This window comes from Cnephaeus nilssonii (assembly GCF_951640355.1).
Source record: "Cnephaeus nilssonii genome assembly, chromosome: X".
Lineage (NCBI taxonomy): Eukaryota > Metazoa > Chordata > Mammalia > Chiroptera > Vespertilionidae > Cnephaeus > Cnephaeus nilssonii.
Genome location: NC_137071.1, coordinates 106,742,618 through 106,757,058, shown reverse-complemented (window position 1 = coordinate 106,757,058; position 14,441 = coordinate 106,742,618). Strand labels below are relative to the sequence as shown.

The 14,441-nt window shown below is 40.0% G+C and overlaps 1 protein-coding gene across 1 annotated transcript in view; it reads right to left on the bottom strand.

Annotated features, from left to right (window-relative positions):
* GPC3 (glypican 3) overlaps positions 1–14,441 on the bottom strand; it is a 503,173-nt gene that overhangs the window by 240,524 nt on the left and 248,208 nt on the right. Inside the window, exon 3 of the mRNA XM_079765304.1 lies at positions 1,195–1,889. Coding sequence (XP_079621430.1) covers positions 1,195–1,889 — 695 coding nt within the window. The remainder of the gene's footprint in view (positions 1–1,194; positions 1,890–14,441) is intronic.

The window sequence follows — 14,441 nt, the reverse complement described above, 5'->3', positions numbered from 1 at the left end:
AGCCTATGTTTGAATCCCAGTTTCCTCCACCTTTACTTAACTAGCTTTGAGATCTTGGGCTAGGTATTTAACAACTCTAAGCTTCATATCCTCTTGTGTAAAATGGGGACACTATTAAGGCCTATCTCATGGAATACTGTGAAACAACATGCAAACTGGCCATCAGAGCAACTGAAATGTAGTAGGAGGTCAACAATGGTAGGGTATTAGACGATTCAGTCACCACCTTTCACAAAGCTGGTAGCATTCGGGAATCATTCACCACCACCTTAGTGGGATCTGGCTAGTAGCTCCTGGCTATATATTCTGCTCTACACTGTAAAGTGGTGCCTCGTGTGGTTCTGAATGTATGCACTCTAGATTAGCAGGTGTAATGTAACTAACAATGTGGAACTGAAACAAAGCAAATTGCTGCTTCACTTACAGAACTATTCCATCACAAATCCCATAACAAACCCCATCAGGCTGTCATATAATCAAGACTGTAAAACAACAACAACAACTTTGAAAACATGTTTGGCTCACTTATGTTCTTATGTAGGTTTAATTAGTGGGTTCTAGCTAGGTTTCCCGAGCTTAAAGTCATTACTTAAAATGGTAATGTGATATGTATGATTAAGAACATGAGAGTGAAATCAGAATTAAAAAATCAGTGATAACCTAATTAAACAGCGATCTAATCAATTTCTGAATTATGGATTTTCCCCTAACTATAGCTGGGTACCCTTGGGCAAGTTACAGTTTTATTGAGCTTTAGTTTCTTAATTTATAAAATGAAGCTAATAGCTCCTACCTCAAAGGACTGTCATGAAGATTATGATAACTGACAACAATGGTATTAATAGCTAATATTTACTGAAGACTTACCATGTACCAGGCACATGCTAAGTGCTTTAATATGTTATTCCTTATGAAAAATATATTATTTTTATACCTATTTTATAAATCAGAAATATGAGGCTCATAAAGACAAAATGATTCACCCTAGTTCTCACAGCAAAATTCAAAGCCAGGCATTATGACTCCATAACCTGTGGTCTCAATGTGCTGCCTAACTATGTGAGGCCATTCAGTCTCTCATCACTTCCAAACTCTGATCTTTTTCTCACTTATCTCTAACAGCACCTGCTACTAGCCAGGCTGCCCCCTCCCAATAGGACCCAGTTGCTATGAAAACTGTAGACTGGTACTCACGGTGGTGGTCAGCTTCCCTCCATTCTTCTGGACATATTGGATGGAATCATGGATTGTCGAAAAGAGTCCAAGCAGTACATTTTCCATGTCATAAATTCTGTACATGCCATTCACCAGTTCTTCAAGAGACAGAATGTATTCTCTCCAGTACTTGTCAATCTCCACCACACCTGCCATACAGCCTTGCATAACCACATTGCAGTAGCCACCACAAGGCTTAACCATCATCAGTCCTTGACAGTAAGAGCAATACCACATTCTGGTGAGCATTCGGCCACAGTCCTTACTAAACTTCAGGTGATCAGTTGTGTTGATCACTTCGATTCCGAGATTCAGGGCCTGGAGGAAGATCCTAGTAACTTGCAGTGACTTGGAAACTTGGGTCATAATAAGCTTGGGGAAATTCCCAAATACTTTCAGGTCACGCCTTGCACTACGGAGGCACTCATTGATGTCTAAGGCTGACTCAGGCAGGCCTGGGTTCATCAACTGGGTATAGATAACTGGAAACAGGCTATCAAATAGTTCATTGACCATGTCATCCACGTTGATGTCAGAACCCAGGATGTAGAGAGACACATCAGTAAAAAATTCACCTACAAACTCAAAAGCTTGTGGGGTCAGGCTTGCATAGTTGTTTTTGAACATGGCATTGGTGTAGTTCTTGGCATGGCGAACAACAATTTCAAAGGCCTCTGTAAAATAAGAAATAGAGAAATGTCCACAAATTAAAGCATGGAAGTCCAGGATGTAATTGAATTAGAAATTTCTCTATTGCTGTGGTGAGTAAGGTCCCATTTGTCTTAAATAATTGACTCATATTGCCTCAACTTCTACAGTTGCCTGCTCCTATAAATCAATTTTCCTTTCTGACTATAAAGTCTAAACCCTGATGTGTACATAAATTCTTAAGCACACTAATTATATTCACATGACAAAAGGTAGGATTCAGTTAACATTTTGGCCTCTCATGAAAATACTGATTAAAAATAAGCTAAATGAGAATTTATTTTTCTTTATCTCATTGATTTATTTAGTTTAAAATGTCTTGTATTTCAAGCCATTTCATTTTTGGACAGAGATAAATATTTGACAAAAACCCATATATTATATAAACTCACATAATAATTTAGGCCTGTTCAGTCCTGGAGGAGAGGCAAATTCTTAGCCAAGAATAAAAACTATCACAAATTTAATCATTTTTGGTAGACTTTTCTCTAGTAACTTTAAAGAGAGCTATCTGATAGATTGCCAAATCTGGAAATGGAACATATCCCTTAAATAGGTATCTGGATGAAAAAAAAGCAATCCATGCATTTATCTATATATTTGAAATTGAAAACAACACCTTTGGTATTTGAAAGGTGAACATCTGGAATTATAATTGCTAAGCTTTTTTGGTAAGTTCGGCTTCCACGTAGCTCAGAAGCTTTATCTATTCTTCAAAAGCTACGAATTCAGGATTACATCTGCTGCCCTTGGCATGAGACCCAATTAGTGTCATTGGTTTGAGAGAGAAAGTAGTCATGTTACCATCTCATTTTCTTCAAACTGAAACACTCCAGATATAAATTATTCCAAATATTCAGAGTTCTACATTTGTATGAGGGAAGAGAAAATAACTACAATAATAGGTTTTTCAAGAAATAAGACAGTTTGAAAACAAACAACATAACCAAGTTTCCTGAGACATTTAAAATTAACTTAATACTTTCTTTCATTTCCTTCCAAAGTGCAAAGGTCCATGACAGATGTACTCCAAATGATGCCAATTCATGAGGCTTGAAAAATCAAATTATTACCACTTTTATACTACTAGAGAGACTATATACTCCAACAGCTCCTTGGGATCAGTTAGTCCAGCATCTCAGTCATCTATGGCAGAAGTGATATCTAGGTTGTGCCACCACCATCTGCCCCAGATCACTCACAAGGTAGAATGTGCTTGCTAGATTATTCCCTTGAGTTTATGATTTGCCCTGCAATGTTGAGCAGATGCCAATGCAATTCCACTAGCTTCCAAGCCCACTTGAGAAAGTTAATCTTCATTTCCATCAATTGCTATATGTTCATATGTTTGTTTTGCTTTGTTTAGAATGTCACACAATTCCTGGAAAGTTTATCTATCTTATAACAATCTCTTCCTAACCCCATATGCTACTTTTCTCTCAAACATTGAATCTAAAGGTTTAATGAGGCCAAGAGATCATCTAGCCTCAAACAAAGGATCTGCCAATGAATTATTTAAAATCATCAGAAACATGGAGATTTAAAACTACTCATTCATTTTTAAAATATTTTTTTATCTATTGATTTTGAGAGAGAGAGAGAGAGAGAGAGAGAGAGAGAGAGAGAGAGGAGGGGGAGAAAGAGAGAAATGGATTTGTTGTTCTACTTGTTTATGCATTCATTGGTTGATTCTTAAGGTGCCCTCATCAGGGATCAAACCCGCAACCTTGGCATATCAGGATGATGCTCTAACCAACTGAGCTACCTGGACAGGGCATACTCATTCATTTAAATTTTAACTAGCAATCATTTATTTTATATATAAAGCTCTGTGCAAGGTACTACGCATATATAAATGCTAGGTAGATGGAGATAAATGATACACCATCCTTGTATTAAAATGCTCACAAGCTATATGGTTTAGCATTTACAAAGCATTTCTAAGTATATTATAATATCTACTTTTTGCAACAACTTTATGATTTGGTATTGCAATCCTCATTTTATAGAGGATGAGATTGAAACTCAGCAGAGTTTAAGCCCTGTCTCAGAGTCACACAACTGCAAAGTACAAGTAGTCAACTCAGACTAGTTTCTCTCAGTAATAGTTACACTCCAGCTGCCCTTGGCCATATAGCCAACATACATATTTTCAAAAAACCTTTGTAGAAAGTTAAATTCTTTTTTAAGCTCATTATTTTTCCATTGGCTTATTTTTTAAAATTCTTTATTGATTAAGGTATTACATATGTCTCCTCACCCCCCTAGTGTCTGTGTCATTGGTTGTGCGTATATGCATGCATACAAGTCCTTTGGTTGATCTCTATCCCCTCCCCCCACCCTCCCCTGCCTTCCCTCTGAGGTTTGATGGTCCGTTCGATGCTTCTCTGTCTCTGGATCTATGAACAAAAATAGAATCATTGGCTTCTTCTCTATGAATGGAAATGTATTAGGATAAATTGCAGCCCAAAGACCAACAAAGCAGAGTCATACTTACAGCTTTGCCTTGGGAAAGCCTGAGGTAAGAGATCTGTAGACCTCAATCATCTAAGTTACCCTAAAATGAATTCACTACAAGGAACATTTCATCTCTAGCACAGGGCATTGTTTCTCTAGTGTGCAAAACATATGACAGTGAAATTCCATAGACTATACTGCTATAACCTTTTTTTTTTAAGTTTCTGTTACTAACACTGTTGGATCAATAGAAAAAAAATTACAAAAGATCATGAACTCTTCTGCAGAAAGAATTAACAACAGCACATACTGCTGTGGGAAAGGGGGCTAGGGTTTCATATCTAACCTGAAGCTCACAAGTCTCCCTGCTCCAACTTTCACAGCTCAGAATCCATTTAGCACATCTCTAGGTGTTGCCCATCCCCCTTACTTCTATATCACTGGGCAACAGACGAAACCATAACCACTCAAGCAAAGACTCTTTGGGGACTTATAGGAGCCAACACTAGATGAAAAAGGATGCTCAGTTTGAGGTTGGCAACTTGAGGTTTAATGGAATGAAGCCAAGGGCTAGAATTACTGCAAGGAAGTTCAGCTCATTGATTTTTTGGTCAGATAATATTTATAATCTTCGGGCATGGGAGGTTTTCCTCTGTCTTTTTCCTGGGAAGTGGTCAAGAGCTATGTCCAGGAAAATTTGGAACAATGTAAAATCAGAGATACTATGAAAACTTAGCCACTAAAAATAAAATATTCTAATTTTTGTTTTATAATATAAATATAAATGATACAGAAAATATATCTAATAAACTGAATTAATATATATCCAAATATAGCAAGGTTTCTATATTTGCAGATGTCCTCATTACCATCCTGGTCACCACTGTTTGGACATACTTTAGTATTGTTAACATCCTCCACAAATTATGGTACTCAAAAACGAAGACAATTCTCCAGATGTAGTTTGATATGTGAAGTGTGCAATCAGGCTAGTTACTCCCTCTAAATCAGTGGTTCTCAACCTTTTTAATGCCACGACCCTTTAATACAGTTCTTCATGTTGTGGTGACCCCCAACCATAAAATTATTTTCATTACTACTTCATAACTGTAATTTTGCTACTGTTAATGAATCATAATGTAAATATCTGTGTTTTCCCATGGTCTTAGGCGACCCTGCTGGCGGTTCTCAACCTGTGTGTCATGAGCCACAGGTTGAGAACCGCTGCTGTAGAGGCTAAGACCATCAGAAAACACAGATATTTGCATTACGATTCATTAACAGTAGCAAAATTACAGTTATGAAGTAGCAATGAAAATAATTTTATGTTTGGGGGTCACCACAACATGAGGAACTGTATTAAAGGGTCGTGGCATTAAAAAGGTTGAGAACCACTGCAATGGTTCAATAACTTCTTTCCCATGCCCAGAACATAGAGCCTATCACTGTAGCAAAATGACCATCCTTAGTATTTGGTGCAGATGTTTCTGTATTCAAACCTAGACAGAAAAAAATGTGTTTTCATGGGCCTTTTTGGTAGAAGACTGGATATTTTTTAAAAGGATAGTATACTTGTGGTTGGAAAATAGGAATAAATGAACTAGTGGGTTTCCATAAGCCCTTAAGAATAAGGTAGTCTTTATAGAAGTAGGTTACTTTTTTCAAGGTAGTTTTTCAGAATTGTAAGAATGGAAAATACTTTATAAGAACTCTTTTAATTCCTAGGATGAATGCAACACCATGGGTTGGGCTCAAAAATAGTCCTTGTTTTCCAGCATAGGTACCTTAATTGGAAAAGAAAACTGAAAGTATGAAGTACCCACGATGTACATATCAAGATCTGTAATAAATTTGCTCACGTCTCCTCTCATTTAACTTTAACAAAACCATATGTGTTTGGTATTATTTTTATTTGACTGGGGAAGAAGCTGAGGCACACACAAGTTAAGTGACTCACACAAGTTAACACCTCTAGTTAAATGCTAGGGCCTGAATTTGAACATATATCAGTCTAACATCAAGGCCCTTGCTAATTCTACAACATACTTCATCATTGAAAACTGGTTGTTGGGAACTTCTAGTCTTAGCTCCAACATAATGAGCTTGAAAGTCATCATTCCCACCCTCAACAACAAAACAATAGCTTAATAAACTAAAAATCAATTATTTTCCTTAGACCCTTCAGAGGATTGATGTCACAGGCGAACTTCCACTCTGACATCTGGGAAGACAGACAAATTACAGAGAATATGGCTGAGATCAGCTTACCCAAAGCAGAAGCTGCTGGAGTCATAAACTAGTATGAACACTTAACTGATAGTTTTGACAAACTGATAGAAGCTTAATATGGACTAGCTTGAGAGTTAAAAATTCCTGGATCCCCCACACTTCCATAGGATTGATCTCCAGAAAACAAGTTATCATGGTAAAGATCTAAGAAAAGTATCCTAGTTTTTCTGCAGGGGCAAGAGAAAAGTAATAATTTAGAAATACACCATGAGCATTCTCTATAAGAAATGCATGTCTAAGGAGAAAAACTTTATCAAATCCTAATACCTAGAAGAAGGACAGTTAAAGGTCTTAATCCTCCTCTAGCCTTCCTGTCACACCTAAAGGGAAGAAAAGTGAGAAAAACATATAAACATCACAGCCCAAGGACTTAGGCCCACTAAAAACTAAGGTTAATCATAAGATTATAGACCATTTCCACTACCTCCATATTTTACCACCCCAAACACACAAACCCTGTTCAAGAAAGAAGTCTTAGGAAAACTCCAAAACAACAGGTAAGAAAAAAATAAAACAAGGACATTGGGGAAAACTAAAGCCTCGGCAACCTATAGCTACAGAAAACATTAAGTAGCCCAGCTTCTGGTCAGATTAGCATAAAACTTCACACTGAAAGTCTAATTACTTTGGTTCCTATTACTCAATAATATGTCTTGTCTTTCTTTCAACAATTACAGACTATGCTAAAAGGCAAGCAAAAGTTTGAAGAGATAAACTAATGATCAGGATCGTACTAAAATATAGCACAGATTTTAGACAGGGGAAATAACTATTACAGATATGTTAAGGATTCTAATGGACTAAGTGGACAACATACAAAAATAAAAGGATAATATAAATACAGGGGTGGGCAAAAGTAGGTTTACAGTTGTATTGTATTAATAATACAATAATCCTACCTAATAATAGACAAATATGCAAATTGACCGTACCTTCGCTATGCCCGCGATTGGCCAGGAGGCGCGGGGGGCGGGGGCGGGGGTGGGACTCGGGGTGGTCGGGGTAGCCAATTGGGCCAGCGGGACACTGAGCTCGCATAGCCAGCGGCCGCGCAAGCTCAGCGTCTGCGCCATGGCTGTGCTGCGGCACAGAAGGGGCCTCTGGGGCAGTGAGCTCACGTCCCACCGCGGACCATCAAAAGCAGGGGAGCTGGGTGCCTGTCCACTCAGGCACCAGGCCTTTCAGAAGCCTCCGCCATGCTGGAGGCTTCTGAAAGGCCTGGTGAACCAGCGATCAAAAGCAAAAGCGTGGAAGCTGGGTGCCTGTCTGCTCAGGTACCAGGCCTTTCAGAAGCCTTCGCCGCGCCAGAGGCTTCTGAAAGGCCTGGTGCACCAGCAGACAGATACCCAGCTCCCCTGCGATTGAAAGCAAAAGCGTGAGTGCAACCAGCTGGATGGAAAAAGATGGCGACCGGCAGGAAGGTAGGGAGAGAGAGAGTGTGAGTGAGGAACCCATAGAGGAGAGTGTAGATGTGTGTGGTGTGTGTGTGTGTATGAGATAGGGTCAGTTAGATTCTGCAGGTCTTCCAAGGGGCTCCCGAACAGGGCAGCCCTAGACGGCGGAGCCCCGCGCACAAAGCGGACACTTCTCGGCGGCTGGTGCGGACGCAGAGACCACGCCATCTTGAGAAACAGAGCTGCCTGAGACTCGGATCCTGGCTTCTGACACAAACCAGGACCCTGCAGCCACCGGGGACAGAGAACTGCTATCACAGCTTCAGACAAATAAACAACAAGAATCCAGACCTCCCGGCAGATTTCCGTGAGTCAAAGAGCCTATCCCCCTCCTCGCAGGCGCTGATAGCGCCATAGTAACTGATAGACCTGCCCCTCCCCCAAGCTGCTGAGCGCCCACAGCGCGCGGAAAGCGCCATAGTAACTGATAGACGCGCCCTTCGCCCTAGCTGCTCACAGGAGCACGCGCACAGCGCGCACAGACAGCGCCATAGTAACTGATAGACCCGCCCCCGGCCCAAGCTGCCGAGCTTTGCGCAGGGACACGCTCCCTCTTAGGGAATTTGGCGCGCGCTCGCGCACGGGACAGAAGCAGCTCCCCGTCGGGGAAATCTGTCAGTGCGCACAGAGGGCTCCCCTTCGGGGAATTTGGGGGAATTTGGCTCGCGGGTCACAGCTCCCCCTTCGGAGATTCTTAAGAGCCTGCACAGAGGGGCTTCCCTTTGGGGAATTTGGCGCGCAGGACGGACTCCGCCCCCCTTCTGGGACTTTGGGAGAGTGCACTGAGCCGGCTCACCTTCAGGTTTTTAAGAAAGTGCGCTCTAGCCGGTTTGGCTCAGCAGAGAGAGCACACACAGGACGCAGCTCCACTTCAGGGAATTTGGCACGCCGGACACAGCTGCCTGGGATCCCTGACTCACAGCGCATTCACACTAAGAGCCAGCGACCCCAATTGTTGGTGCGTGCACACACAGGGACCCTGATTCTCAACGAGAAACCGCACAAGGCAACAGAGACTTTGACACTCGAGTCTTGGTGCAGACACAGGGAAACTCTGACTCCTGGCACATGCTAAGGATCTCATTCTCGGCACATACCAACAGTGTGGTGCAGACAGGGCCCCTGATTCTAAATGTGCACACGAGACCACACAGAACACTGGGGACACTGATCCTGGGCAAGTCTGGTTCCCACCAACCAAAGACAGCCACACGTCCTAGTGTCAGAGCACTTCAGTGAAACTAGGGTGGAGCGAAGTCCCCACAGCACACGGCCCAGGTCCACGCAAACAGAAGCTTGAGCTTTCTGGTAATAGCCAGAATGGGGAAACGAAATAACTCACAGAGGAAAGAAAATGTGGAGTCGCCAAGAAAGGAAATTAGTGAAAATGAAGCTTGCAACATGACCGAAAAGGAATTCAGAGTAATGGTCATGGAATTTATACATCGGATGGATGAGAAAATCAACAACTTATGCAAGAATCAGGAAGAAATGAAAAGTGATATAGCTACAATCAAAAACACCATGGAAAGTTTCAACAGTAGACTACAAGAAGCAGAGGACCGAATTAGTGAGTTAGAAGATCAGGTACAGAAACAAGCTCAAGCTGAACAGCAATTGGAGAAAAAAATTAAAAAGCAGGAGGAAAGCCTAAGGGAACTTCGGGACAACATGAAACGAAGTAACATGCGTATAATAGGGCTGCCAGAAGGACAAGAAGAGCAGCAGGGATTAGAAAATCTATTTGAAGAAATAATGACAGAAAACTTCCCGGATATGGGAAAGATAAAAGTTACGCAAGTAAAGAGAGTCCCAAGCAGGATCAACCCCAAAAGACCCACGCCAAGACATGTCATAATTTCAATGGCAAATATAAATGATAAAGAGAGAATCCTAAAGGCGGCAAGAGAGAGACAGAGAGTTACCTACAAAGGAACACCCATCAGATTGTCAAATGATTACTCATCAGAAACACAACAAGCTAGAAGTGAATGGAAGGAGGTATACAAAGTGTTGCAAAGCAAAGGACTGAATCCAAGAATACTATATCCAGCAAGACTATCAATCAAAATTGAAGGGGAAATCAGGAGCTTTGCAGACAAAAAAAGCCTCAGGGAGTTTATCACCACCAAACCAGCAATGCAAGAATTGCTAAAGGGAATACTGTAAAAAGAAGAAATAAACAGGTAAGAAGGAATACAGACACAAAAATAGATATGACTGCAAACAAATACCTTTCAGTAATAACTTTAAATGTAAACGGACTAAATGCTCCAATCAAAAGACATCGAGTAGCTGAATGGATAAAAAAACACGACCCATATATATGCTGTCTACAAGAGACCCACCTCAGAACAAGAGACTCACACAGATTGAAAGTGAAGGGATGGAAAAATATCTTTCAGGCAAATGGAAATGAAAAAAAAGCTGGGGTAGCAATACTTATATCTGACAAAATAGACCTCAAAGTAAATGCCATAACAAGAGATAAGGAAGGCCACTTCATAATACTAAAGGGAGAAATCCAACAAGAAGAAATAATTCTGGTAAACATATACGCTCCCAATATAGGAGCACCCAAATACATAAAAAAACTCCTGGAGGATATCAAGGGAGAGATTAATAGCAACACAATCATAGTAGGAGACTTTAATACCCCACTATCACCACTGGACAAATCCTCTAAACAAAAAATCAGCAAAGAAACAGCAATCCTAAATGACTCACTAGACCAGATGGAATTAATTGACATCTTCAGAACATTTCACCCCAAAGCCACAGAATATACATTCTTCTCAAGTGCACATGGGTCATTTTCAAAGATAGACCATATGCTGGGTCACAGGCAAAGTCTCTTCAAATTCAAGAAGATAGAAATTATATCAAGCATCTTCTCAGATCACAGTGGCATAAAACTGGAAATCAACTACAATAAATACAATCCAAAGAAATCAAACACATGGAGACTAAACAGCATGCTATTAAACAAGGACTGGGTCACCAGAGAGATCAAGGAAGAAATAAAAAACATCATGGCAACAAATGACAATGAAAACACAACAATCCAAAATCTATGGGACACAGCGAAAGCAGTCTTGAGAGGGAAGTTCATAGCTCTACAGGCCTATTGCAAAAAACAAGAAACAATGGTAATAAATTACTTAACCCTACAACTCAAAGAGCTAGAAAAAGAGCAGCAAGAAAAGCCCAGTGTAACCAGAAGGAAGGAAATAACAAAGATCAGAGCGGAGATAAATGACATAGAGACCAAAGAAACAATACATAAGATCAACAAAACCAAGAGCTGGTTCTTTGAAAGGATAAACAAGATTGATGGACCTCTAGCCAGGCTCACCAAGAAGCAAAGAGAGAGGACCCAAATAAACAAAATCAGAAATGAAAGAGGTGAAATAACAACAGACCCCGCTGAGATACAAAGGATTGTTACAAAATACTACGAACAACTCTATTCCAACAAACTGGACAACCTGGAGGAAATGGACATATTCCTAGAAAAATATAACCTTCCAAAAATCAATCAAGAAGAATCTAAACAGCTCAATAGGCCAATAACTATGGACTAAATTGAAGCAGTCATCAAAAAGCTTCCGACAAACAAAAGCCCGGGGCCTGATGGCTTCACAGGAGAGTTTTACCAAACATTCAAGGAAGAACTAAAACCTATCCTCCTCAGACTATTCCAAAAAATTCAAGTGGAAGGAACACTTCCAAGCTCCTTCTATGAAGCCAGCATCACCCTAATACCAAAACCAGATAAAGACAACACAATGAAAGAGAATTACAGGCCAATATCCCTCATGAACATAGATGCCAAAATCCTCAACAAAATTCTAGCAAATCGGCTCCAGCAGTACATCAGAAAGATCATACACCATGACCAAGTAGGATTTATCCCAGGAATGCAAGGATGGTACAATATCCGCAAATCAATAAACGTGATATATCACATAAACAAATTGAAAGATAAAAATCACATAGTCATATCAATTGATGCAGAAAAAGCATTTGACAAAATCCAACACCCTTTCTTGATAAAAACTCTCAACAAGGTGGGAATAGATGGCTCATACCTCAACATAATAAAAGCTATATATGATAAACCCACAGCAAACATCATACTCAATGGACAAAAACTAAAAACATTTCCCCTAAGAACAGGAACAAGACAGGGATGCCCACTCTCACCACTCCTGTTTGACATAGTACTGGAAGTATTAGCCATTGCAATTAGACAAGAAGAAGAAATAAAAGGCATCCAAATTGGAAAAGAACAAGTAAAGCTGTCTTTATTTGCAGACGACATGATATTGTACATAAAAAATCCGAAAGACTCCGTCAAAAAACTAATAGACTTAATAAATGAATTCGGCAATGTAGCAGGATACAAAATTAACGCCAAGAAATCTATGGCCTTTCTATACACCAATAGTGAACTTACAGACAGAGAGACTAAAAAGGCAATCCCATTTACCATCGCACCAAAAAAATTAAGATACCTAGGAATAAACTTAACTAAGGAGGTAAAAGACCTATACACGGAAAACTACAGGACACTGAAAAAAGAGATAGAGGAAGACGTAAACAGATGGAAGAACATACCATGTTCATGGATTGGTAGAATCAACATCATTAAAATGTCCATACTACCCAAAGCAATCTATAGATTCAATGCACTCCCCATTAAAATACCAACGGCATATTTCACAGACCTTGAAAGAACTCTCCAAAAATTCATCTGGAATAAAAAAAGACCCCGAATAGCCACAGCAATCCTGAGAAAGAAGAATAAAGTAGGAGGGATCTCAATACCAGATTTCAAGCTGTATTACAAAGCCACTGTTCTCAAAACAGCCTGGTACTGGCACAAGAACAGACATATAGATCAATGGAACAGAATAGAGAATCCAGATATTGACCCAAACCACTATGCTCAATTAATATTTGACAAAGGAGGCATGAACATACAATGGAATAAAGACAGTCTCTTCAATAAATGGTGTTGGGAAAATTGGACAGATACATGCAAAAAAATGAAGCTTGATCACCAACTTACACCATACACAAGAATAAAGTCAAAATGGATACAGGACTTAAACATAAGACGGGAAACCATAAAAATACTAGAGCAATCCACAGGCAGCAAAATGTCAGACATATGCCAAAAGAAATTCTTCACTGACACTGCCCCTAGGGCAATGGAAGCTAAAGAGAAAATTAACAAATGGGACTACATCAAAATAAAAAGCTTTTTCACAGCAAAAGAAACCATCAACAAAACAACAAGAAGGCCCACTGCATGGGAGAACATATTTGCAAATGGCATCACTGATAAAGGTTTAATCTCCAACATCTACAGGCAGCTTATACAACTTAATAAAAGGAAGATAAATGATCCAATAAAAAAATGGGCAACAGACCTAAATAGAATCTTTTCAAAAGAAGACAGAAGGAAGGCCAAGAGACACATGAAAACATGCTCAACGTCACTAATTATCCGAGAGATGCAAATCAAAACAACAATGCGGTACCATCTCACACCTGTCAGAATGGCTATCATCAACAAATCAACAAACGACAAGTGTTGGCGAGGATGCGGAGAAAAAGGAACCCTCGTGCACTGCTGGTGGGATTGCAGACTGGTGCAGCCACTGTGGAGAACAGTATGGAGTTTCCTCAAAAAACTGAAAATGGAACTCCCATTTGACCCAGTAATCCCACTCCTGGGAATATATCCGAAGAAACTAGAAACACCAATTAGAAAGGATATATGCACCCCTATGTTCATAGCAGCACAATTCACCATAGCTAAGATTTGGAAACAGCCCAAATGCCCATCAGCAGATGAGTGGATTAGAAAACTGTGGTACATCTACACAATGGAATACTATGCTGCCATAAAAAAGAAGGAATTCTCATCATTTGCAGCAACCTGGGAGGAATTGGAGAACATTATGTTAAGTGAAATAAGTCAGTCAATGAAAGAAAAATACCACATGATCTCACTCATTTATGGATAATAAAGAACATTATAATCTTGAACAAAAAGATAGATACAGAGACAGTAAAGCATCAAACAGACTGTCAAATTACAAGGGGAAGGTTAGGGAGAGGTGGGGGAGATAAGAGATCAATCAAAGGACTTGTATGCATGCATATAAGCATAACCAATGGATGCAAAACTCTGGGGGGTGGGGGCATATATGGGAGGGGGGTGTGGGGAGGGCAATGGTAAGATATGTACACATATAATACCTTAATAAAAAATTGAAAAAAAAAAAAAAAAAAAAGAAAGCAAAA